Below are 22,153 nucleotides of genomic sequence, written 5' to 3'. Positions count from 1 at the left end.
AGGAGCAGGACTTCCACCCCTGCCCCCACAACGCTGATGCAAGGGCACAGGGCATTCTCTAGGAGAACACGTGCAAATATTCAGATCCTGCTCAAACTGAAAAAAATCCTCCCATCTGATCGGGTCCTCCATGCTGTCCAGCACTGCTAGTGAAAGCCTCTTTCCTGATGATGCGCTAATTCTAGGAAATGTTAAAGCAAGCAGGTACTGAGAACAGCTTGGGGTGGGGTGGGGTGGGGGGGCTGCGCAGCCTCTCTTAGAGACCAGGTAACAAATATCCAAGTCTCCCTGGGAAATAAATCCTGCCATGAAACAAGGAGATGAATTAGGAAGAGGATGAAGAGGAAATGGCTGTTTCCATTCCAGAAGATACTTAGGAGCCCAGGGCTGGAGACGCATGCAGCTGTACCTTTAACTACCCAGCACGGCACACCATGCACATACTTATTAGCAAGATGCTAAGTTCTCTACGGGGTTAAAGAGTACTATAGTTACCACTGTTCAGCATTAGGTCCAGGGGCAGACCCCGTTAGCTCACGGCGCGCTCAGAATTTTCAATTATCCACTCAATAGCCGCCCACCCCTGGAACAACACAGAAAAGTTCAACATGGTGTAAGAATTCTGCTCGTCTCACTGCAGACAGCAGGCCACAGCCTGTACTTTCAACGGTACAAGCGCAGCACCACAGTTTTAAGGGCGGCACAGCAGTAACCGTCCAGGAATGGTCTTCCCTGTGAGGGGAGCTTCTCGAGCTCAGAAATCTGGGTGAGGGTGTGCATTCTGCCCAAAATTCTCGCCACGGCGTGGGCAGTGCGGACACCGTCATGTCCTGCATGCAGGGCGAGGGGCAGCTTCACAGGCTCCTCAGGGACTCGGCCCACCCAAATGCCAGACCGGCCTGCTCCCCTTCCCCTGCCCCCTCTGCCCAGCTGGCGGGGACTGCCCTCAAGGGGTAGCAGCGCCCTGGGGAGGAAGTGATTGTGCCAGGCCTTCAGCACAACAACCCCTGACATAAAGCAAAATTGAAGACTTTCCTTTGGCCTCACTGAGTTTCCCCTGACTTTTCTCACAAGAGGTCTCAGGTGGCTTTGCCTCACCAAGTGGTCCCTTCCTCCCGTCATTTATTTTTCCAGCGAACATTTTGGGTGCCTGCCCTAGGCCGGGCCACGGACACACAAAGGCAAGGAAGGTTCCCTGTCCTTCCAGAAAGGCCTGCTGTGTGGGCACGAGGCAGGCGGCTCCAGGCACCCTGCTTCCCCTGCCTTCTCTGAACTGAGCTGAGCTCCTGCCAGCATTTCCCAGATGTAGATTGTCCTCAGAAACAGGGCAGACTGGCTCTTCTATCAGTACCGAGGCCACAAGTATTTTTCCCATTAAATGATGACAAGCATGGGAGGTGTCCCATGGATCCCCAGGGGGAAGACTTACTTCCAACCCAAACATACCGGCGGGGGTGTGGTGGGGGGACAGCCAAGGAGACATCAGCCTGTGAGGCAAGCTAAGGTAACAGAGGCCCTGCTCTAGCAGGTGACAGAGACCTTGAACGCAGGGCAACTGCCACTCCTCCCAGCCCTTTCCAGCAGCTTCCCGGAGAGGAGGCTGGCCTCCCCCGCCCCCAGCCCCCGGTGTCCACCAGCTTGCGCTGCCCTCCAGCTAGGGGCCTGGGGAGGGCGGCCTCCGGGGTCCAGCCTGCCTCCTGCCACCTCCGTGAAGCTGACCCCCCCCATCCTGCCACAGGCAGCTGCGTCCAGGGGGCCGGGCAAAGGGGGTTCAGCGCAGCCGCGTGAGCCAGACGGCGGGCAAGCAGGGCTGCTGGACGTCCCGCCTGACGTCGCCACCTCGGCTCAGCCCCGGCACCGAGCCTGGAGCCTGTGCAGTCGCAGCTTCAAGGCGCGCCCCGGCGGCCAGTGGAAGGTGCTGGGCCATCGCCAGCTTGCAGCCCTTGGTAGGACTTTCGGGACCCCCGCCCCCCCCGGCACACGGCCGGGACCCAGCCGTACCTTCTTGGCGTTGGAGGAGATGGTGCTGGCCATCAGACTCTCCAGGTAGCTGCCGAGGCTGATCCCCTTCACGGTGATGATGGCTTCTTGCGTGAGCACCGTCCTGCGGAGGAGCAGGGGGCGAAGGGCTGAGGACCCCCGATGCGGGGGGGCCCTGACCCGGGAAGTCACCGCCACAGTCCCAGGGCGCAGCTGCTTACATTCCAGGGTCCTCCGGGTGGGGTGTGTACACCAGCCTCTCGTTCACCGACACCACGTTTGTGAGTGTGATCTTAAAACAAAAAATGGCTTTAGGTTCTATTTCTCTGGCATTTCTTCCTGAACCACCTGCCTGGACACTTCCATCCCAGAATCCGCACTCACTGAAGCCAGAATGGGCACCACGTCAGGTCTCAGAGGAACCTAGTCCTGGCTGCCCCCTCCCATCACCGTCACTTCTCCACACCCACCCCTCTGTCTGGCCTGGCCTTCGAGGCACTTCCAAACTGCCAGACCATCAGCCCTCATACAAAAGCGTAAAACTTCTGGGTTGGCATCCAGGTGAATGAGCACAAAGCTGCTGCTAAGTGTTTTTACAGAATATGATTTTATAAAAATAAACCATGTTTCTAGCCCAGGCATTTTCCCCAACATATTTTTTTGAATATGCAGTGAGCCAGTATAAATTTTTTCCAGAGAGGAGTGAAGTGGAAATGTGCTTTTAAAATTATTGCTAAAATCACATCTGCAGTTGCAAGTCAGGAGAGTGGTTATTTTGGGGGCAAGATGGGAGTGCCCCCCAGGAGGGAGCATAAGGGGGGCTCCTGAGGGATGGTCATATTCTGTCTCTGATCTGTCTGCTGTTTATAGAGGTATGTTCATTTGTTCATTTTATGACAATTATGTGCATTTTTCTGTACATTTCACTGGAATAAAACAATAACATACTGCTGAATAAATTCAGCCTTTCTATTAGAAATAAAAGATCAGGGATCCCCAGGTGGCGCAGTGGTTTAGCGCCTGCCTTTGGCCCAGGGAGCGATCCTGGAGACCCGGGATCGAATCCCACGTCGGGCTCCCGGTGCATGGAGCCTGCTTCTCTCTCTGCCTATGTTTCTGCCTCTCTCTCTTTCTCTGTGTGACTATCATAAATAAATAAAAACTAAAAAAAAAAAAAAAAAAGAAATAAAAGATCACTCAGACCAAAGGTGAGCTAGAAATAAAATGAAATGAAAACATTCCCCACCATCACCAGGAAATACCAAGCACCCTTCTCACTCAGGCCATTGCTTACATTGGTGGAACACAGTTCCATTTTCTTTTCTACTGGATCCACCACAGAATGTTCTTTGATGTATGTCAAAGTCCTACTGGTTCCCAAAATCTAAAAAAACAAAGCAAAACTGTCATCGTAACATGTCAAGAATGGCACTGTAGCATCAAACAGAAAATGCCGTTTCATTTACTGATTAAGCCCTTGATCGACAAGCGGTGCACGTGGGGATGCAGCTAGCCAGCCGCCCCCTGCCCCCCTCCCCGCACAGCTCCTCAGGGGGTCTCTGTCCCCGCAGGGGGGCCACCTCCAGCGAATGCATTCAGGGAGAGGCGCCGGCCCGGCCGTGTGACACAGCAATCAACACCTCGGCAAAAAGAAACCAGCGAGGGGGCAGGCCCCCTGCGGGTGGCAGGGCTGGAGGAAGAGGCAGCACGCAGGGGTCAGTGGGGTCAGCGGAGCCAGGGGTCAACTGCAGATGGGCTCCTGGGCCGGTACAGTGAGAGCCCAGCATGGCAAGAGAGGGAGAAGGCGGCCTCACTGGGGTGTCAGGCCATGTCAGGGCCTAGACCGTGTGTTGAGAAGAGAACAGGGGTCCAGACGAGCAGGAGAAAGTCGTGCTCAGATTTACACCTTTCATGACCTCGCTGATGGCTCTGCTTCAGAGACTTGTCATCAACTGAATGTGTCCCTCAAAGTTTGTCTGTTGACGTCCTGCGCTCCAGCCCCTCAGAATGTGACTGTACTTGGAAACAGGGCCTTTCAAGGGGTAATGCAGTTTAAATGGGGGTCCTGAGGGTGGGCCCTCAGCTGGTCTGAGACACGTCCTTATATGGAGGAGAGATGAGGACATCGGGAAGGGGACCCCAGGGCTGTGTGAGGCCCAGGGACCACCACCTGCAGAGGCAGCAGGAGGATGGGGCCCGGCCAGCCAAGGACAGAGGTGGCTGACCCTTCCCTACAGCCCTCGGGAAATCAGCCTGGAGGGCCTTGATTCTCGACCTTCAGCTTCCAGAGCCATGAGGAAGCAAACATCTATTGGAGCCTGGAGTCTGTGGTATCTGCTAGGGCAGCCCCAGGGGACATGGGACAGGGAGGTGCTGCAGGGCAGGGTTCTGTGCCGGTGGGGCAGGGGCTGAGGGTGGGGAGACATCAGGACCACACAGGCAGGAAACCAAATGAAGTTTACGGAGAAACTGGCCATGTCGCAGGCGTCCCTGCAGTCCTGAGTGGGTGCCCTAGGGGAAGGCTGTCACCCCCTGCAGATGGCTGGGCAGCGGCGGTGAGGGCGCAGCAGAATGATGCGGGTGTAGCCAGGGCGTATGGGTAAGTGGGCCACCGTAGGCCCGGGCAGGTGGGGGTGCCACAGGCCAAGCAGCTGTAGGCTCACCGCTTTCACGAAGCCGGGCAGCCCCCACTCAGTGCTGAGGAGGCGGTGGCTGTGCAGCCGGCCCCGGCCGTCCACACTGCGCTCCAGCACGTCCACTCCCACGACACAGGGGTTCATTGGATTCGGGTACTTCCTCATGGCAGCTTTGATGACGGTGTCCCAAGGGTGGCTGGAGGAAAAATATCATCACCCAGAATAAGCAGGCAATCCCTGCATTTGTGAAGTGTGCCAGAGTGGCACCAGGGAGCCAGAGATGTGGCTCACAGACTGAAAGGAAAATCGATGTTAATGCTCTCATCAAAACTTTTTCCTTCTGCTTTTAATTAAAGGTATATTCAAACTAATCTACCTGAGGCATCCGGATCCTGGATCCTGGATCCTGTAGTGAACACGGCATAACATATGGAGATACTGAACCACTGCTGCTACACCTAAAACTAATGTAACACTGTGTGTCAACTATACTTTAACAATAACAGATATTTAGGAAGTAGTAGTACTTTGTAATGAATTGTAAGAGAAAGATAGATAAAGTGACTGTACATTCCAGTTTGCCCAGGACGGTTCCGGTTTTTGTGTTTTGTCTTATTGCACATGTGAAGAGCATCACCTTTTACTTTCAGAAGCATCCCATTTGGATGATAAATTATGTATTAATCTTGAAAATAAGGAGATAGGAGGATTCAAGAATGATGCCCAGGTTTTTGTGTGGGTAGTTGGGCCTTTTATTGAAAGGGGATTTTTCTTAAAAGTTACACACAATTTTCAGCTGTGTAGGGGGGCAGCACCCCAGACCCCGCACATTATTCAAGGGTCCATTGTACTTTGTCCCCAATTTCTAAGTCGCATGTGATGTGTGTATGGTGTGAAGTGGCCAACATATTTTTTCTGATCATAAAAAGTATCCAAGATACTGAAAAATAAAGTATGAAATACAAAAGCACCCACCATCCACTATCCAAAGATGAGCCCAGCTTGTGGGAATCTCCGAAGGGGACCCCAGCTCTCCCTGAAGCTTCCCTTGCCACCACTTTTTCTCTGGCCCTAAGCCACTGCAGTGGGGAGTGGTCATGTTTGTCCCTGTTTTGTTTCCTGCTGTGGGAGAGCCATATTCACAGTGCCCCACTACTGGGGCAGTGCTCCTTCAGCGCTTGCTTAGGCTCCAAGCCCTGCAACTGCCCAGAGGGAGTCAGAGGTGCTACCTTCAGGTATGCAGGGCGGGCCTCCCCAGTAAGTGCTTATTTCCCTAATTTCTCCTTCCTCGAGCTGTGTGCGCTCCCAGGAAGCATCTGAGCCCAGGGCGAAGATGAGTATGTCAACACCACCATTGTTTTTGCAGATGTACGCAGACAAGTTTAAACGGCATGTATAGAACAGCTCAGAGTCAAGACCTAGAACAAGCATATGTGTGTGCGTCTGCACACACACACATACGCCTTACAAAAACTAAACTGGGATCATGCTCCAACCATACTCAGATTTACCATCTGCTTTTTATATTTAACTGATGAACATCTTCCTATATCATGAATCTATTTTCAGAAATCTGACTATAAAGAGCTACACAATAGGTCATCCTATAGATACTTGTATGTAACCAGTTCCCTATGGTAGGTTATTTAGATTGCTTCTAATTTTGCTCTGTAAAATAAAGACAGTAGCAAACATCTATGTACACTGATCTTTAACGTATCAAATTTTTCCTTAAGATTAATTCCTGTTCCATATTTGACATCCCTTTAAAATACCAGTTACCAACCATTAATTTACTTTATCCTCATAAAACTCTGTCCTGAGTCATAAAGTTTGCAGCAGGGCCTACACTAGAACCGGGTCCCCTAGCCTCTGCCCTCTGTTCTTTCCATTATGTTCCATGGCCTCTGAATCGTCAGAACTAGTCCGAAAAATCATCAGAACTAGTCCGAAATATCCTCTTTTCGGCAAAGAAATGCATTTTCAAACCATGGAGTCATGTCACTGAATTAATGGATCCACCAGCTTTAACATAAAGCAATGAAGAAGCAGAGACGTGGTTTACACCCGATCACCGTGGATGACCCAGGGAGCCGAGCTTCTTCTCTGAGGAAGAGCTGTTAGGGACGTGGTCGATCCAAGGTGAGGGAAGGAGGGAGAACCTGGACACGTGTGGGCAGCAAGGGATTGAGTCAGATGGGGGCTTTCTATGAAATACTGGGTGAGCACTGCAAGCCAAGGTCCTAAGAGTTGTTCCCTTAAAAATCACTAAGAGCCAAGGTCCTAAGAGTTGTTCCCTTAAAAATCACTAAGAATACCCTTTGCTTCCCAAAATTACTTAAAACTATCAAGAAGTTGACATATTTGTAGTAATCGTATCCTGCACAGTAATCTTTCTTTTATGGGGAAATCTTGCATCTTAAAAAAAAAAGAAATCTTGCATCTTTCCAGTTGATGATTTAAACTAAATACAAGCCGCTTAAAACACTCACATAATAAATAATTCTACTGATTATAGGAGGAGGACCAAGCAAGTTAATATACACATCAACAGATGCAGGAAATAACATTTTGTTAAATTACAAGAGTTAATTAAGTACAGCAAGTTGGTATCACACACTTCCCGGTTAAAGGAGATAGCCTGACGTTCATTCGATTGGCAGAAACAGCAAAGTCTGGCAATATCAAGCGTTGGAGAAAAGGGGAGGCTGAGCTGAGGGTGGTAAATCAACCCAAGCCCCGAGAGACACTGAGAAGGCTGGCACCTGGGTGTCAGGGCTTGTGTTCTCACCTCTGTGAAGAGCTGCACTGAAGTGACTCCAAGCATGGGGTTCAAATTCAGCCCAAGCACTCCCTGGCTGTGTGACTGTGAGCAGGTTCCTCAACTTCTCTGAGCTTTCACTGTCTGTGTTGGGGGATGGTCATCCCGGCCCCCATCCCATACATTGTCCTGAAGGTTAAATGGGTTAATCTGTGGAAAGCATTTATAGCTGTGCTGGCATAACAGCCTCCAGTAAATGTTTCCTGTTCTCACTCCTTCAGAAGAGTGCCTGACACACGTGAGCCATCAGGATATCGTAGCGACTGTAATTCTTATTATTCCTGCTGGGATTCTGAAGGCCCATCCCAGGCTACAGAGCCTTGGCAGGTACCACCAGGAGGAGGACCCAGCTGAAATTAGCATCTCCATTTTCCAGAGTAGGAAACAGAGGTTTTGGAGGGTTGGAGCGGGGGAGGGGACATATAATCAAATAAAGAGTGGCAAATGCAGCACCCAGGCCTCCCCATCCTCCACACAGTCGCTGCCCAGAGTTCCTCCAAGGTCAAAACTCTAGCTCTTTAAAACAACAACAACAACAACAAAACAAACAAAAAACACCTCTAGCTCTTTTTCAGATGTGTGAGCAGGTTATCAGGGTTAGGCAGGCCAGAAATCAGCTGAAGTTCATCCTTGGAGGAGCTGTCCTGGCAGTGGCTGTGGCTCAGAGTGACCACAGTGGAGTGTGAACCCGTCCCCGAGAGGTGGCAGCCCTGGAGCGCAGCGTGGCTACAGAAACACCAGACATCACCCCTGCAGCGCCTGGCCCGGCAGCCAGAAAGGTGTCCCCTCAGTCCACCTGGCACACTGGGGAATGGAATCTGACTATGCACAGCCAGGGTGTCAAAGAGATGAAGGGGAAGGAAATGATAGGATGCCTGGGATTTGCCTAAAATATCCCCAGAGGAAGGAGCAGTGGGTAGGGACACGTGAAGCCGGCCAGGCTGTGAGAGGGTGACTGCCAACGAGGAAGATGGCAGTGGGCACTTGCTATTCTCAGCTCTCTAGTTTTGCATATTTTTAAGATGTCCATAATAACAAGCTTTTAAAAAAAAATATATGAAGGCTGCCACAAGCAAGACAGCACGCCCCTACACCTACCCAAAGCAACTGGAGGCCACACCCGGCAGTTCCAGGCCCTTTTCAGAGGTCTTCCAGGCTGAAGCTGGTCTCAGGGCTACTGAGACATGATTTGCCTTTTTCACCAAATTGACCTTTACCCGGATGCTCCAAAAGTGGCAGAGGGTAAAGCCGCTGGCCTCGCCCCATGAGTTAAGACTGTGAACCCAAGCCACACAAGCCACACCTGGGGTCAGTGCTCACTGTGGTTCATGCAGGAAAATAACACATCTCCTAAAAATATCCATCATGATATTAAGATAGTAAGATGATTGATTTTACATTAGACCTCTAAGTACCCCACTATTAATGTTCTGAGCAAGAGGACAGGCTGTGCAGGAGGCAGACCAGCTACACTCAGAGTTCGTCAGTGGCTGGGGAGGCGCTGGGCAGCTGTCAGGTGGGGGGCCCAGCCAGGGGCTGCTTTTCCCACCCACCTCCTCCACATGAAAAGACAGATGGGTGGACTCTGGTTATTCAGACTTAGGTATTGGCAGACACTTTCTCAAAAATTAATAAACTGAGCCTATCACTTCAAGAACAACTGCCTATGTTTGCAGCCAAAGATAAAATTTGAGCTTTTGAATGCAAACCGGAATTTTAGAAAACTTGTATCCTCTGCCATGAGCCTGATGACTGCCCTATACTGTAAACTTGATGAACCCACATGTTCCAAGTGACTGGTGCAAGATGTCACAAAATCATACATGAGTGAAAGACCACTCATGGATAAGGTAGGCCAATTACTCTGGTCATTATGGTTTCAGATTTTCATGGTGACGGACTTCAGAAACTACCGCTTGTCTTGTTGTAGTAGCAAATTAAAGTAGCCACAATCACTTTAAAAGACTATTAAAATACCACATGGGTTTTATTCATAAAGTGTGTGAGGCTGGGTTTTATTCGCCTATTTGAACCAAAACAACACACTACAAAACACTGCGTGCTGAAGCAGACAGAGTATCAAGCTATCTTCTATTATACCAGAAATTAGCAAAAACAAACAAACAAACAACAACAACAAAAAAAACAGTGACACTCTTCTTACTAATTTTTGTGCTTTTGGACAATACAGGTGTGTTTTTTAATAAAAATGTTGTTTGGGGGCACCTGGGTGGTTCAGTGGTTGAATGTCTGCCTTTGGCTCAGGATGTGATCCCAGGGTCCTGGAATCAAGTTCTGCATCAGACTCCCCTGCAGGGAGCCTGCTTCGCCCTCTGCCTGTCTCTTTGTCTCTCTCTCTGTGTCTCTCATGAATAAATAAATAAATTTTTTAAATGTTGCTCATATTAATGAAGTGGGTTTATCATTATTGATTTTAATGGATTGATAAATATTTTTGAATTCATCAATTTTAAGTTCTAGTATGGTATGTATTGGTAGATAACACCCACATAAAAACTGTCTGGGGTACCCAATATTTTCCAAGAGTGTAAAGAAGTCCCGAGGCTGAAGAGTTTGAGAATCGCTGGCCGAAGTGGGCCCTTAATTAAATGGACCGGAAATATACACAGGGGTGGTCACTGCAGTATGATATGGAATAAAGGGGAAAATGTAATGTCCCTTCAAATAAGAGAAAGGATAAATTGTGACATATTCATACAATGGCATATCACTCAGCTATGAGACACACACACACCTCAAAAACACAGTGTTATGAAGAAAGGGAAATGGTCAAAAGATCTGTGCCATGTGATGCACTGATTTCCATTTTAAGACAAGTGACATTGTGTATTGCTTATGGATAAACATGCACACACACACATAAATGTAGTCAAACAGACCTTTGCAACACAGACCTTCAGAAGGCTGACACCCACCAAATTCAAAATCTTGTCTGCCTGTGGGGAGAAAGGAACAGCACTGTAATGTTCAATTTCTCTTACTTAAGAGAAAAGGTGGGGGGGGGGGGTGCTTCTCCATGCTCCTGGCTGGAAAGCAAGCCTGCTGTAGGGCCTCATCCCTCCACAGCTCCGGACTCCCCTGAGATGGTTACTGCCTACTAGATACCTTTCCTGGCAGCTGCTGGAGTCCAAGGAGTGTATGACCTTGATGCTGCCAGCAATCTACTTGTGTTGGCTATTACTAAAGATTCTGCTCTAGGCCTATATGAAACCTCGGTCAATGCTGTGAGGATGAAATTTATAAACATGTTAATTTTTAATGCCCCTTTTTATACGTTTGTATTTCAGTCCTGTGTCTTTTATTACTATTTAAACTATACCGAACCCTTTCCAGGTAACACACATGCTGATTCTGATGGCTTTCCCAAAGGGCTCTCCATTTCCGTAAGTGTGTTATGGTTCTCTGCTACTCTCTACTATTCCCCATCTCTAGGCCCTGGGGTTTGTTTGTTTGTTTCTTTCTTTCTTTCTTTCTTTTTTTTAAGATTTATTTATTTATTTGAGAGAGAGAGAGAGAGAGAATGAGAGGGAGGAGAGAGACTTCCAAGCAGACTCTGCACTAAGCATAGAGCCAGATGTGGGGCTTAATCTCATGATCCTGAGATCACGACCCGAGCTGAAATCAGCTTAGCTGACTGCACTACCCAGGTGCCCCTGGGCCCTGGGGTTTCTTCAGAATGTGGACACAAGAGGAAAACCTGATAAACACCACATTTTTTGTGCTTGATTATTTCTTGCCTTTTAAGAGTAAATTTATTAACTTCCTATCAAAATTCACCTGACAGCAATAAATATATAAAAAGGAAACAAGTATAGAAAGAAGAAAAAGAAAGAAGAAAGGTTTGTAATCGCCAAAGGAAAAAGAAATCAGTCATTTTAAGGGACTAAGCAAAGGGAAACTCCTTAATAAGCCTAGCTGGAAACCCAGGCTTCCAATTTTGTACTGTCCTACAGATGATGGTCTGCCATCACAAGTATCCTGTCATTTGCCACCTGTCTGCCACAGGGGCTACCAAACATCATCCTTAGCCAGTTGCATTCCATATTCCACATTTGCCAATTTTAAACTCAAAAATCACCAGCAGAGGATCAGCACGTAGTCCACAGCAGCTTGGAATTCTATGGGTGGATAGCCTCCCTCATTCTGGAAGGGCACCTGGTTTCTTTGAGATTCCTCAGCCTCTCACTGAGCATGCGTGTGCCAGGCACCAGTAGAGAGTATCAGGGACACAAAATGAATGAGGTAAGGAATAAAGGACTGATACATGCAACCATACCAGGAACCTCAAAAAAATATGTTCCAAGTAAAAGAAGCCAGGCACAAATGACCCTATACTGTATGATGACATTTATAAGAAATGTCTGGAAAAGGCAAAGCTATAGAAATAGCAGATCAGTGGTTGCCTGGAGCTGGGATCGAGTAGTGGGTACCTGTGAATGGGAATGAGGAGTCTTTGTAGGATGACAGAAACATTCTAAAACAACTATGGTGATGGTTGTTCAACTCTGTAAATGGGCTAAGAATCATTGAATTGTACACTTTAAGGGGGTGAATTTTATCAATAGTGCTGCTTGTTAATCAACATTTCAATTTCATGAACTTCTAGGGCAGTCCTTCTCAGGTGTTCAATGAGAAAACTGAGCCCCACTGCCTGGGCACACCGTTTGCAATGACTTAATCTCTCCCCTCTGCATCCTGATGGTGCCAGTTATGTCCCAAATCGAGCAAAGAGTCTCTGGAGTCATTCTCACTGGGGCTTTCACTGGATCTCTCAAGGAATCCCAGTTGAGAAAGGCTGCAGGCTGTGCAAAAATCAACACTAAAATTGAATCCCATAAAGTCTAAAGATCTCATTAAAAATAATTTCAGAGGTTTTAAACCACTTGATACATTTTTATTATAATAATTTTACATAAATAGGCCAAAGGATGACAATTCCATTTCATGCAGCATTTTCTTTTGCAAAAACGAAATGCTTCTCTAAGTGGGGCCAAGGAATCTTTAAAAATCTTTGTTCCTTTAAAAAAAAAAATATTAAAGGATGATTTCATCGTGTCACGTATCAAGCGAGTCAGGAGAAGACACCGTTTAGGCCACGAGGGTACTCTTAAACAGTTCTGTTCTCCATGCTGGCTTGGAGGCCTTCCACGCCCACAAGTGCATTCGGGGTGAAAGTCCCCCACAAGCCTCGTCCACATCTGGCTTCCTCCCAGCGCACAGCTCCCCGTCTGTGTTCGGCTGCACTGCACGATCTCAGCGGAGGACCGCTCTGCAGGCCTCGGTTCTCCCTGCGATGCCCGGCCCTGCCCCAGGTGCGCGGCGTGCCCGCGCGATCCCGCCTGCTCCGGGGCGCGGGACGGGGAGCCCCCCGCCGCTCCCCCCTCCCCGGGCCTCCGTGCACCCTGGGGCGCCCTGCCGCGGAGGCGCTCGCCGGCCCCCGCCGTACCCCACCCCCCGGCTGGCCGAGGTCCTTCCCCGCGCCTCGCCCTCCGCGGCCCCGGGAAGGCCGCCCCCCCCGCCACCCCCCCCGCCCCCGCCCCCGCTTCCCCGGTCGCACCCCTGCCTCGGTGCCTGGCAGCCCCTCCCTCACACGGGCCGCCCGGCTCGGCGGTCCTCGGCCCGACGGCGCCCCAGGAGGTCAGAGCCCCCCTCTGGGGAGGATGCTCGGGCCGCGGTCTGCGAGCGCCAGCGCGGGGCTGGGCGGGCTCGGCGAGGGCCGGGTCTGGGGTCCAGCCTCTCCGCGGCCGCCCCCCGCGGCTCGCGGGCGGGGGGAGGCGCGGGTCCGGACCCCACCGTGGCCCGCAGCCCGACCTCACCCGAACACGTGCTCCGAGCTCCAGATCTTCATCGCCGCCGGCCGCCGGCACCGGGCGCGGGCTCCCGACCCCGGCTGCGCGCTCCCGACTCTGCGCGCCCGGCGCCTCCCTGCCGGAGCCTGGGGGCGGGGCCGGGGCCGGCGGGGGCGGGGCCGGGGCCGGCGGGGGCGGGGCCGGGGCTGGCGGGGGCGGGGCCGGCGGGGGCGGGGCCGGGGCCGGCGGGGCTCGGCGGGGCTCGGCGGGGCTCGGCGGGGCTCGGCGGGGCTCGGCGGGGCCCGGCGCCCTCGGGCACCGCCCGCCTGCCTGTCCCTGGGCCACGAGGGTGGTGGCGGCTAAAAATAGTGATGCAGGCCTCGGCCGTGGCCGCGGATGGGGTTCCTTCGCTGCGGCAGGGTGGTGCGCGCAAATGCAGAGATGGGAGGTGAGGGACTCATTCTCATTGGTCAGGTTGTCCAAATTCGCCCAAAGCTTTTTCCAGCCAGGCTGCTTTCTTCTGTTGGGAAATATAAAGAAAAATAAAAATCTCCTGCCAGCCCCCCAAAAAACTCTCCAAGGGAATGGAAGAGACAGAAAAGAGTTTTAGTATTGAGTCAGCATTAAACCAGAATGTGATGCGCATCACAGGCGGTCCCCTACGGAGATTGCAAAGACAGCAAGAAATCACCGACATCCATGTTCTCACGTGAGAGGACTCGACAGCAGCTTTTGTCACACAGAATGCACCCTAAATTTTCCTGGTAATTACAGTGGCTGCTTTTGTTTGCTAATTATCTTTATCCAAAGGAGCAATAGAAATCTCATGTCGTTACCATGGAAGGTAGGTTTAAAGCCAGGTACTCCCGGAAATTGAGCTAACATTTCAAAGACAGGGCTCCCAGGACCTTGAGCAAAAACGTTGCTGGATTAAAACTGGCAAAAGGCCTACAAAGCTTTTCAAAAATATTCACACACATCTTAAAAGGACAAAGAACGTACAAGTTTTCTAGAGTAAATGCTCTTCAAGAAGGGAAAGAAGAGGTTTTTAAAAAAAAAAAAAAAAAAGAGGTTTTTTGTTTTTTTTTTCCTTTTGCACCAGGGAAAATTCAGATTTTTTTCCACACTGCCACAACCAGAGTCAGGTACAAAGAAGCAGGTGCATTTGCTTCGACGTGGATGGAACTGCAGGGTATTATGCTGAGTGAAATGAGTCAATCGGAGAAGGACAAACATTATATGGTCTCATTCATTTGGGGAATATAAAAAACAGTGAAAGGGAAAGAGGAAAGGAGAAAAAATGAGTGGGAAATATCAGAAAGGGAGACAGAACATGAGAGGCTCCTAACTCTGGGAAACGAACTAGGGGTGGTAGAAGGGGAGGTGGGCGGGGGGTGGGGGTGACTGGGTGACGGGTACTGAGGGGGCACTTGATGGGATGAGCACTGGGTGTTATTCTATATGTTGGCAAATTGAACACCAATAAAAAATACATTTATAAAAAAAAAGCAGGTGCTTGTTTTGTTTTTTGTTTTTTTTTTAATTTATTCATGAGAGACACACAGAGAGAGAGAGAGAGAGAGGCAGAGACACAGGCAGAGGGAGAAGCAGGCTCCATGCACCGGGAGCCTGACATGGGACTCGATCCGGGGTCTCCAGGATCAGGCCCTGGGCTAAACTGCTGAGCCACCCAGGCTGCCCCAGGTGTTTGATTTGTAAGGAAGACAAAGCTGTGCAGAATGAGATGGGGGTTGAGGGCAGGGGACCTCTAGCCTGCTACTGAATCCCAGCACTTAGCACAGCACCTGGCACTGAGTGGGCATCCAGAGCCTGTTTGTACAATGAGCTAGTGAAGTGGAAAGAGCACACAGAACCAGCCAGAAGATGGCTCTGCCATCTACTCACATTGACCTTTACTGCCTATGGCTTTAACCTTATAGTAATCTTTTAAAGTTGGTGTTACTATAGCTGTTTTATAGATGAGCAAACTGGGATTCAAGGAGGTATAAAAGCTCTCTTGGTGTTCACACATTAAGGGATGGAGCTGAAAACAAGCACTGGCCATTCCCAGGCCTTGCCTTGGCAACCTGAAAGGCAAGACAGGCTCTGTGCTTTCTAGAGGGGGTTAGGCAGAGAGTCCTCAGAGCAATGCAGATGGAAGAGCCACCTGGCTGATAAGGCCCATGGTGCAACTGCTGAAGCAGGGGTGTGTGTGAGGGTGTCCTTTCCTGTGGGAGGACCTTTCCTTATCGAGGGCTAAGCTGCTGACAGACCTCAGCTAGCCATATAGGCCTGGACGGTGGGGTTTGCACGATTCCCCCTCACACCTCTGCTACCATGGCCCACAATTATGATCTGGCTGGTGTGGAACACGTCCTACGTGCTCAGCACTAGGAAGCTAGGTACTACTCTTTTGGTTTTTAAAAGGCATCATCAGGACACCTGGGTGGCTCAGTAGGTTAAGTGTCTACCTTCGGCTCAGGTCATGATCCCAGAGTCCTGGGGATATAACGGAGAGTCAGGCTCCCTGCTCAGCAGGGAGTTTACTTCTCCCTCTCCTTCTACCTCTCCTCCCTGTTCATGCTCTCTCACTCTCTCTCAGATAAATAAAAAAAAAAACATCTAAAAAATAAAAATAAAGAGCATCATCATTTACAATCAGCATTTTCCACAAATGCGAATGGAGCATGAGGCTTAAGGAATGGCACTGGATGCTGAGTGAGTTAGAACACACTATAGTGGAGACAGCCCCTGTAGGTTGTTGCAGGTTTGAGAGTAAGGAGCTGCTGAGTTTGCTTCGCACCATGTGAGGAAACTAAGACCTGACCAGGTAGTGCCTTGGTGCAGAGACCTGCTGTGTGGTGGTGGAGCTAGTAGAATGGAGAAGAAACGAAGACCACCTTCTGTCTCTGCACCCTGCGACACAGCTGCACAGCCACTTGCCCATGCCCCACCCTCAGGTCTGCCACACAGCTGTGGGTTCTCAGGAAGCCACGCCTGGCTCAGGTGTCACCCCATCTGTGCGGCCTCCACACACCTCCCTCTGAGATTCACCACCCTGTATTAGGACCGTCGGTAGTTTTCTGGATAAAAACCTTTGGAGACTAGGAACTAGGTTATCCTTATTCTTGGTATTTCCAGAGTCTGAAACATAGTAGGTACACAATGAATCGATATTTTTTGAACCACAAACGGAAGTCATATCCCTGCTTGAAGTCCTATCCTGATACCTCCACTTTTGGTCAAAGACCACACTTTCCTTTGTGCTGGTACACCAAATCTGCTCCAGGAGCAGCAGCAGCTGCATCCCCTAGGAGCCTCTTAGAGATGGAGACCCTGGGCACCCCCTCAGCCCCACCACGCAGTGGGCAGGGTGGGCAAGGGGGCAGGCATTTGTGGTTTAATAAGTTCTCCCAGGGACTCTGATACCAATGGAGACCAACTGCCTGTGATCCACCGGCCTGATCCACCAGTGGGATTGGGCAAGGTGCTCCTTGTCATTATCAGATGCTCGCTCATACTATTTCTTTCAGCCAGAATGTGCTCCTCCATGCTTGTTCTGGAAGCATCTTCCAGATTAAAAAAGAAGTATATGCAAAAATTCAGAAGTGTGAGGGGGTACACTGCTCTTAGGAGGCTGTAAGTCTCCTGTGAGGCTGGATTGCAGGGCCCAGGGGGAAGCAGGAAGAGTTGAAACTAGAAAGGTAGACAAGGAGCCATATCACAAAGGGCCTTATATTTCATTCCAAGAAGTTTAGGTTTTATTTTGAAGACATGGAGTTTTGACAGATTTTAGAGTTTGAGATCTCTAAAACAGTTCAAAATACAAGCAAAATCAGGGAAGTACACTTGGCTGGCTATGTGGTGCTTAGTGAAAAGGAGATGAAGATGCTGTATTACATCTTCCCCAGGAGCCTTGCCTATCCCAGGTCTGTATTCAGAGTTGCCTGGACGCCCTGGAGCCTGCCTGCCCCGAAGCACCCACGAGTCTCTACTGCAGCAGTGTGTGTGTGCTTATATCCCCAGGTGGGTGTCTGGAGGAGAGGCAACCATGTGCTTTTCATTTTTCCATTCCCAGTCCCTGGAACAAAGGGGCTTAACACATTCGATCCGCTGAGTGAATAGGAGGGATCTGCTCCAACTGCCTTTGGAGATGATAAGGGGCCACATCGTGAAAGGTTGAGTGGTGGTCCCAACCGTGGCTGTGTGTTGGAGGAATTAGAGGAGCCTTGAAAAATACTAATGCCTGGAACCCACCCAGGGGCTTTTATTTAATTGAATTGTCATGTGGTCTAGACTCAAGAGCTTGAAAAGCTCCCCTAGATGATTCAAAGGGATGGCTAATGTGGAAAGTGGTAAGAAGTAGACCAGAGGCCTGGTCTAGAAGCTGCTGCCCTAGCTAGCACAGAGGAGAAATGAGTGCTTGGGCTGGCACAGTAGGGATAAGACTTGGAAACACTTAAAGACCTTTTTTTTTTTTTTTAAAGATTTTATTTATTTACTCATAGACACAGAGAGAGAGAGAGAGGCAGAGACACAGGCAGAGGGAGAAGCAGGCTCCATGCAGAGAGCCTGACGTGGGACTCGATCCAGGGTCCCCAGGACAGGCTCTGAGCTGCAGGCAGCGCTAAACCGCTGCATCACCGGGGCTACCCCACTTAAAGACCTTATAATCAATTGGGTTTAAAGGAGAAGGAAAGGAAGGATTACCCACCCTCCTTCTCTCTTGTGCTTCATCCCTGTCATTTACTGAAGAGTTGGTAGTTTGGCTTACAGGGTCCCTCTCTCCATCCCCACTCCCTGACCCTCGCCATCTATTGCCTTTATTCTTTTTTTTTTTTTTCCAAATTTTATTATTTTTTAAAGTAGACTCCATGACCAATGTGGGGCTCAAGCCCACAACCCCAAGATTAAGAGTCGTGGGCTCTAACAACTGAGCCAGCCAGGCACCACTATTGCCTTAATTCTTGGCACTATCAGTACCTGTGTGGATCATCCATCCAGAAGCTCCAGCGTCTGAGTCCTGGGCCTTCCTAACTTTAGATACCTTCATCCCCACTTGACTTCAACCACCCACTCCCCACCAGGCCTGCTGCCTGGGTCTTGCTTATGTTTTGAATTTCACCTTAAGCATCTCAAGCTCCAATATCTCACTATGGGGGACTCTCTGCCTTCCTAATGGGACAATGACTGTATTTAGGTGGCACCTCTCTCACATCAGTAAGTGCTCAGGGAAGGCAGATCCCACCCCACCTGCTTCAGTGCTGGGCTGAGGTCTGAGGGTCTGAGACTGGCTCAGGAGCCAGCTTGTGACCCAATGCTGGTCACTGAGCATGAGAGAGCCTGCTGTGAGGTTGCAGGGAGAAAGTTCTTTGCTCCAAAGATCAGAAAATATCATTTCTGTTGCTTTACTCCTGGAACTGGTCTGACCACCTTGCTACCAGCAGGAAGATGAAATCAGCACAAGAATGGAAATTTATAGGATAAAGGCAGTATTGAACCCCTTCTCAGCTGGCCTGAAATGCCCTTAGCTAGGGACTCACAGCCATGCCATAATAAATATTCTCATTACTTCATGTCACTTGAATTCACATTCTAGCATAAAGCCCCCAGCTGATACACCCACCCTCTGACCACAGCCTCCAGTCTTTCTCATCTCCAGAACACTCTGTTCCATCCCATTCCATCAGTGTCTCCTGACCTTCCTGCTGTCCCCACTCCTCCTAGGCCACAGTTCACACACAACTGATCCCAGTTCTCTCCTCTTCATGTTGGATGGATACTACAATCTACCATCTCTGGCCAGGGCCCAAAGACCTCTGTGCTACTGTGAGAAGTCATAATCTTACAAATAACTGCAGAGGGAACAACAGGTGCCCTGTTGCATCCAGACCTTCTAAGGATACTTTTCCTTGTCTTTGGATAGCATCATCCCCCAAGTGATTCCCAACCTTGACCACTGTCTCCATGCCTCTCCTTCAGTTCCTGTGCCCTCACTCTGGCCAAATGACTTTACTTCTTGCTAAAGGGAGACAATTAAACTAGGAGGTGTGATCTCTTTCAACTTCAGACCCTTTGCTTAAGACAGGTTGGGCCATACAGTGTGTTGTGTTGTTAACAGCGCCATCCCCAGAGGGAGACTGCCCAGGTTCAACACTGGATCACCACCTACGAATTGTATGAACTTGACCAAGTTGATTAACTTGTCTGAGCCCCAGTCTCTTTGACCGTAGAATGGTTGAACAGGCCCGTGGCTGTCAGTGCCCGGCATTGCCAGACACATACCAAGTGTCCAGTATGTAGTGGTTCTTATCACTATCTAGACCCAGGCCAAGCTCCCCTCCCACCCTCCAGTCTCAGGTGACCCCTGCTCTTCTTCTGGGTCCCCTGTCCCCTAGGCACTTGCTCCACAAGTCATCTCTTCTGTAGCACCCATTTCTCCCACACACGGAGCATTTCACTCCACATCCACCCTGGATTATAAATACAGCCAACTTTCAACTTGAAACCCACCCCCCACAAAGCCCTTCAAATCTCCCCCTTGACTCTGCACCTGTCTGTGCATCCTTAGAGGAGCCCAGGACCTGAGCTCTTTCACTCACCTACTCATCCCAAACAAACCAGGTGGGTTGATTTTTCCTTGCTCGGGATTTGCAGAAAACTGAGGAGCAATTACTAACCACCCTCCACTTAAATAGGCAAAGATTTGTTATTTTTAATTAAATGTAAAATGAGGGGCATCTGGGTGGCTTAATCGGTTAAGTATCTGCATTCGGCTCAGGTCATGATCTCAGGAGCCTAGGATCTAGCCCCGTGTGAGTCTCCCTGCTCAGCAGGGAGTCTACTTCTCCCTCTCCCTCTGCATCCCCCACCACTCATGCTCTCTCTCTCAAATTAATAAATAAAATCTTTTAAAAAATAAAACAAGTGTGAAATGAAACAATGTACTTGTTCCATAGATTTATTTGAGCAGAGATAGAGCTAGCTCAGAGGCTGCTGGGCAGACTCACTGCACCCCTAGGCAGTTCCTGAACACTTAGCCAGAGGTGTAGCGAGCTCTGCCCAGCAGCCAAGACAGATTCCAGCAGGTGTGCGGGTGTGCTCAGGTCTAATCCAGTGCCACCCAACAGCTCTTTGTTGTTGTTTTAGTTTTATGGTTTCTGTAGAACTCGAAAGGTGCCAGTGAAAAGAACAACTGGCCATGTGTTAGTTGGTTAAGCCAAGCACAGGATACGGTTGTTTCCCCAGTAATCATTAGGCAAAGGTGACAACAGATTCTGCTGTTGACCGAACCTCCCGTAGCAGCGCAAGTCTGGATTGGTTGTTGTCATAGCAGCTGTGGGAATAAAAGAAAGATTTCCAAGGAATGGAGGACTTGGGAGCAAAAGTCATTCCTCACCTTGATCTTTGGCTGAAATTCCTCTTCCATATTTTTTGGCTTGAAAACCAGGGTCACTTGCATGGTTACAGAAGCAATCAGGGAAAGGATGAAGTACACATGCCATCCTAGAAGTTTATGGTGAGAAATGCCAAAGCTGTGTGTGTGAAGCTTGAAACTTCTCTTTAGCTACTACACTCCCCTGTAAGTATTATGAAATTTTTCTCCCCACTTCTCACCTCAGAAGTGTCCACATTTGCTCTTCCCGCTTTGTTATTGCTTTTTAAATTCCATGTGCTATCATGGGCTCCTGAGATCATAGGGTCTCGTTAGGGTCACCAGAAGCCATCACATTCTCTGATCCAGTGGACATTGTTCAGCCCTGTTCCTCCTAGACCTCTCTAGTGCACTTGAACTACTAAGCTCTGACTCCTTGAATCTCTGCTACCTTGGCTCCAATGACATCTCATTGCTCCATCATATTCCTTCTTGGTCTCCTTTGCAGATTCCTCTTCTTCCTCTGCCTTCTTCTGTTTTTCTCACTCTACACCTTCTCCCTGAGTGAACTCACCCAGTTTCATGGTTTCTACTAACCCCCAAACTTATATCTTGATCTCATTTCAATCCCAAGCCTCACACCCATCTATCCAGTTACCCAAGGGATTTTCCCTAGGTCCATACCTCAAACTTATCATGGCCCAAGAATCTTCTACCATAAGCAAATTCCTTTCCAGAATTCACTGTCCAGGGTTCTGGTATCACCCAGGCACCCCAAGCTAAAGTAGCTCCTTACCCCCTACATCCTACATCCAACCAATCATCAAGTCCTTTGAATTTACCTCTTACGGATTGTTTTAATCCATTCATTCTTCTATATACTCTAAGAGCCAATGTGATTTATTTTTTAAAGACTTTTTTTTTTTAATTCATGAGAGACATATAGAGAGAGGCAGAGACACAGGCAGAGGGAGGGGGACTTGATCCCAGGACCCCAGGATCACAGCTTGAGCCAAAGGCAGACGCTCAACCACTGAGCCATCAAGGTCCCCCAAGCCAATGTAATTTAGTCGTTGTAGTTAAAGGCATAGGTTTGCAGATGAACAGTCCTGCCTTCCTTTCTGCTAATTGCTTGACCTCTCCAAACATCCATGTCATGATCTATGAAATGGGAATTCTAGCAGTAGCTACCCTGTAGGATTTGTGAGAATTTAATGAGAGTACAGGGAAAGTCCTTTAGCACAGTGACTGGTGGGCAGTAACAAGTGTCAGCCATTCTCATGGTTAGTATTGGATACCATCTGCCACCGCTGAGCTAGCCCAGCCCTTCACCACCTCTCTTCTGCATTACTTGGCCCCCTACCTGGTCTCACTGCTGCTCAGCTAGCCGCACACAATGGTGCCATCTCCAGGCCCAAACATCACTCGTGTCATCAGCCTATGTCACACCCCCTTCTAAAGCTATGTTTGACTGCCTCTGGGTGCTGCTCCCTCCCAGGCCCTCCTGTGATTGCTCCTGCATGCTTCCACC

The 22,153-nt window shown here is 49.5% G+C and overlaps 1 protein-coding gene across 6 annotated transcripts in view; it reads right to left on the bottom strand.

Annotated features, from left to right (window-relative positions):
* Window positions 1–13,396, bottom strand: part of PRELID3A (PRELI domain containing 3A) — a 50,290-nt gene extending 36,894 nt beyond the window's left edge. For 2 of the 6 annotated variants that reach the window (XM_038543921.1, XM_038543920.1), the window contains exons 1-6: window positions 13,275–13,396; window positions 4,644–4,812; window positions 3,275–3,364; window positions 2,202–2,272; window positions 2,002–2,104; window positions 496–583 (exon numbers count right to left, since the gene is read on the bottom strand). In XM_038543921.1, coding sequence (XP_038399849.1) covers window positions 530–583; window positions 2,002–2,104; window positions 2,202–2,272; window positions 3,275–3,364; window positions 4,644–4,812; window positions 13,275–13,306 — 519 coding nt within the window. In that variant the 5' untranslated portion in view covers window positions 13,307–13,396 and the 3' untranslated portion in view covers window positions 496–529. Of the gene's footprint in view, window positions 1–495; window positions 584–2,001; window positions 2,105–2,201; window positions 2,273–3,274; window positions 3,365–4,643; window positions 4,813–10,337; window positions 10,395–13,274 lie in introns of all 6 variants that reach the window. The other 4 variants (XM_038543918.1, XM_038543919.1, XM_038543923.1 and 1 more) reach the window with 3 other exon arrangements.
* Window positions 13,397–22,153: the final 8,757 nt, after the last annotated feature.

Source organism: Canis lupus, chromosome 7, assembly GCF_011100685.1.
Source record: "Canis lupus familiaris isolate Mischka breed German Shepherd chromosome 7, alternate assembly UU_Cfam_GSD_1.0, whole genome shotgun sequence".
Lineage (NCBI taxonomy): Eukaryota > Metazoa > Chordata > Mammalia > Carnivora > Canidae > Canis > Canis lupus.
The sequence above is the reverse complement of the archived record's forward strand: the minus strand, read 5'-3'. Positions and strand labels throughout refer to the sequence as shown.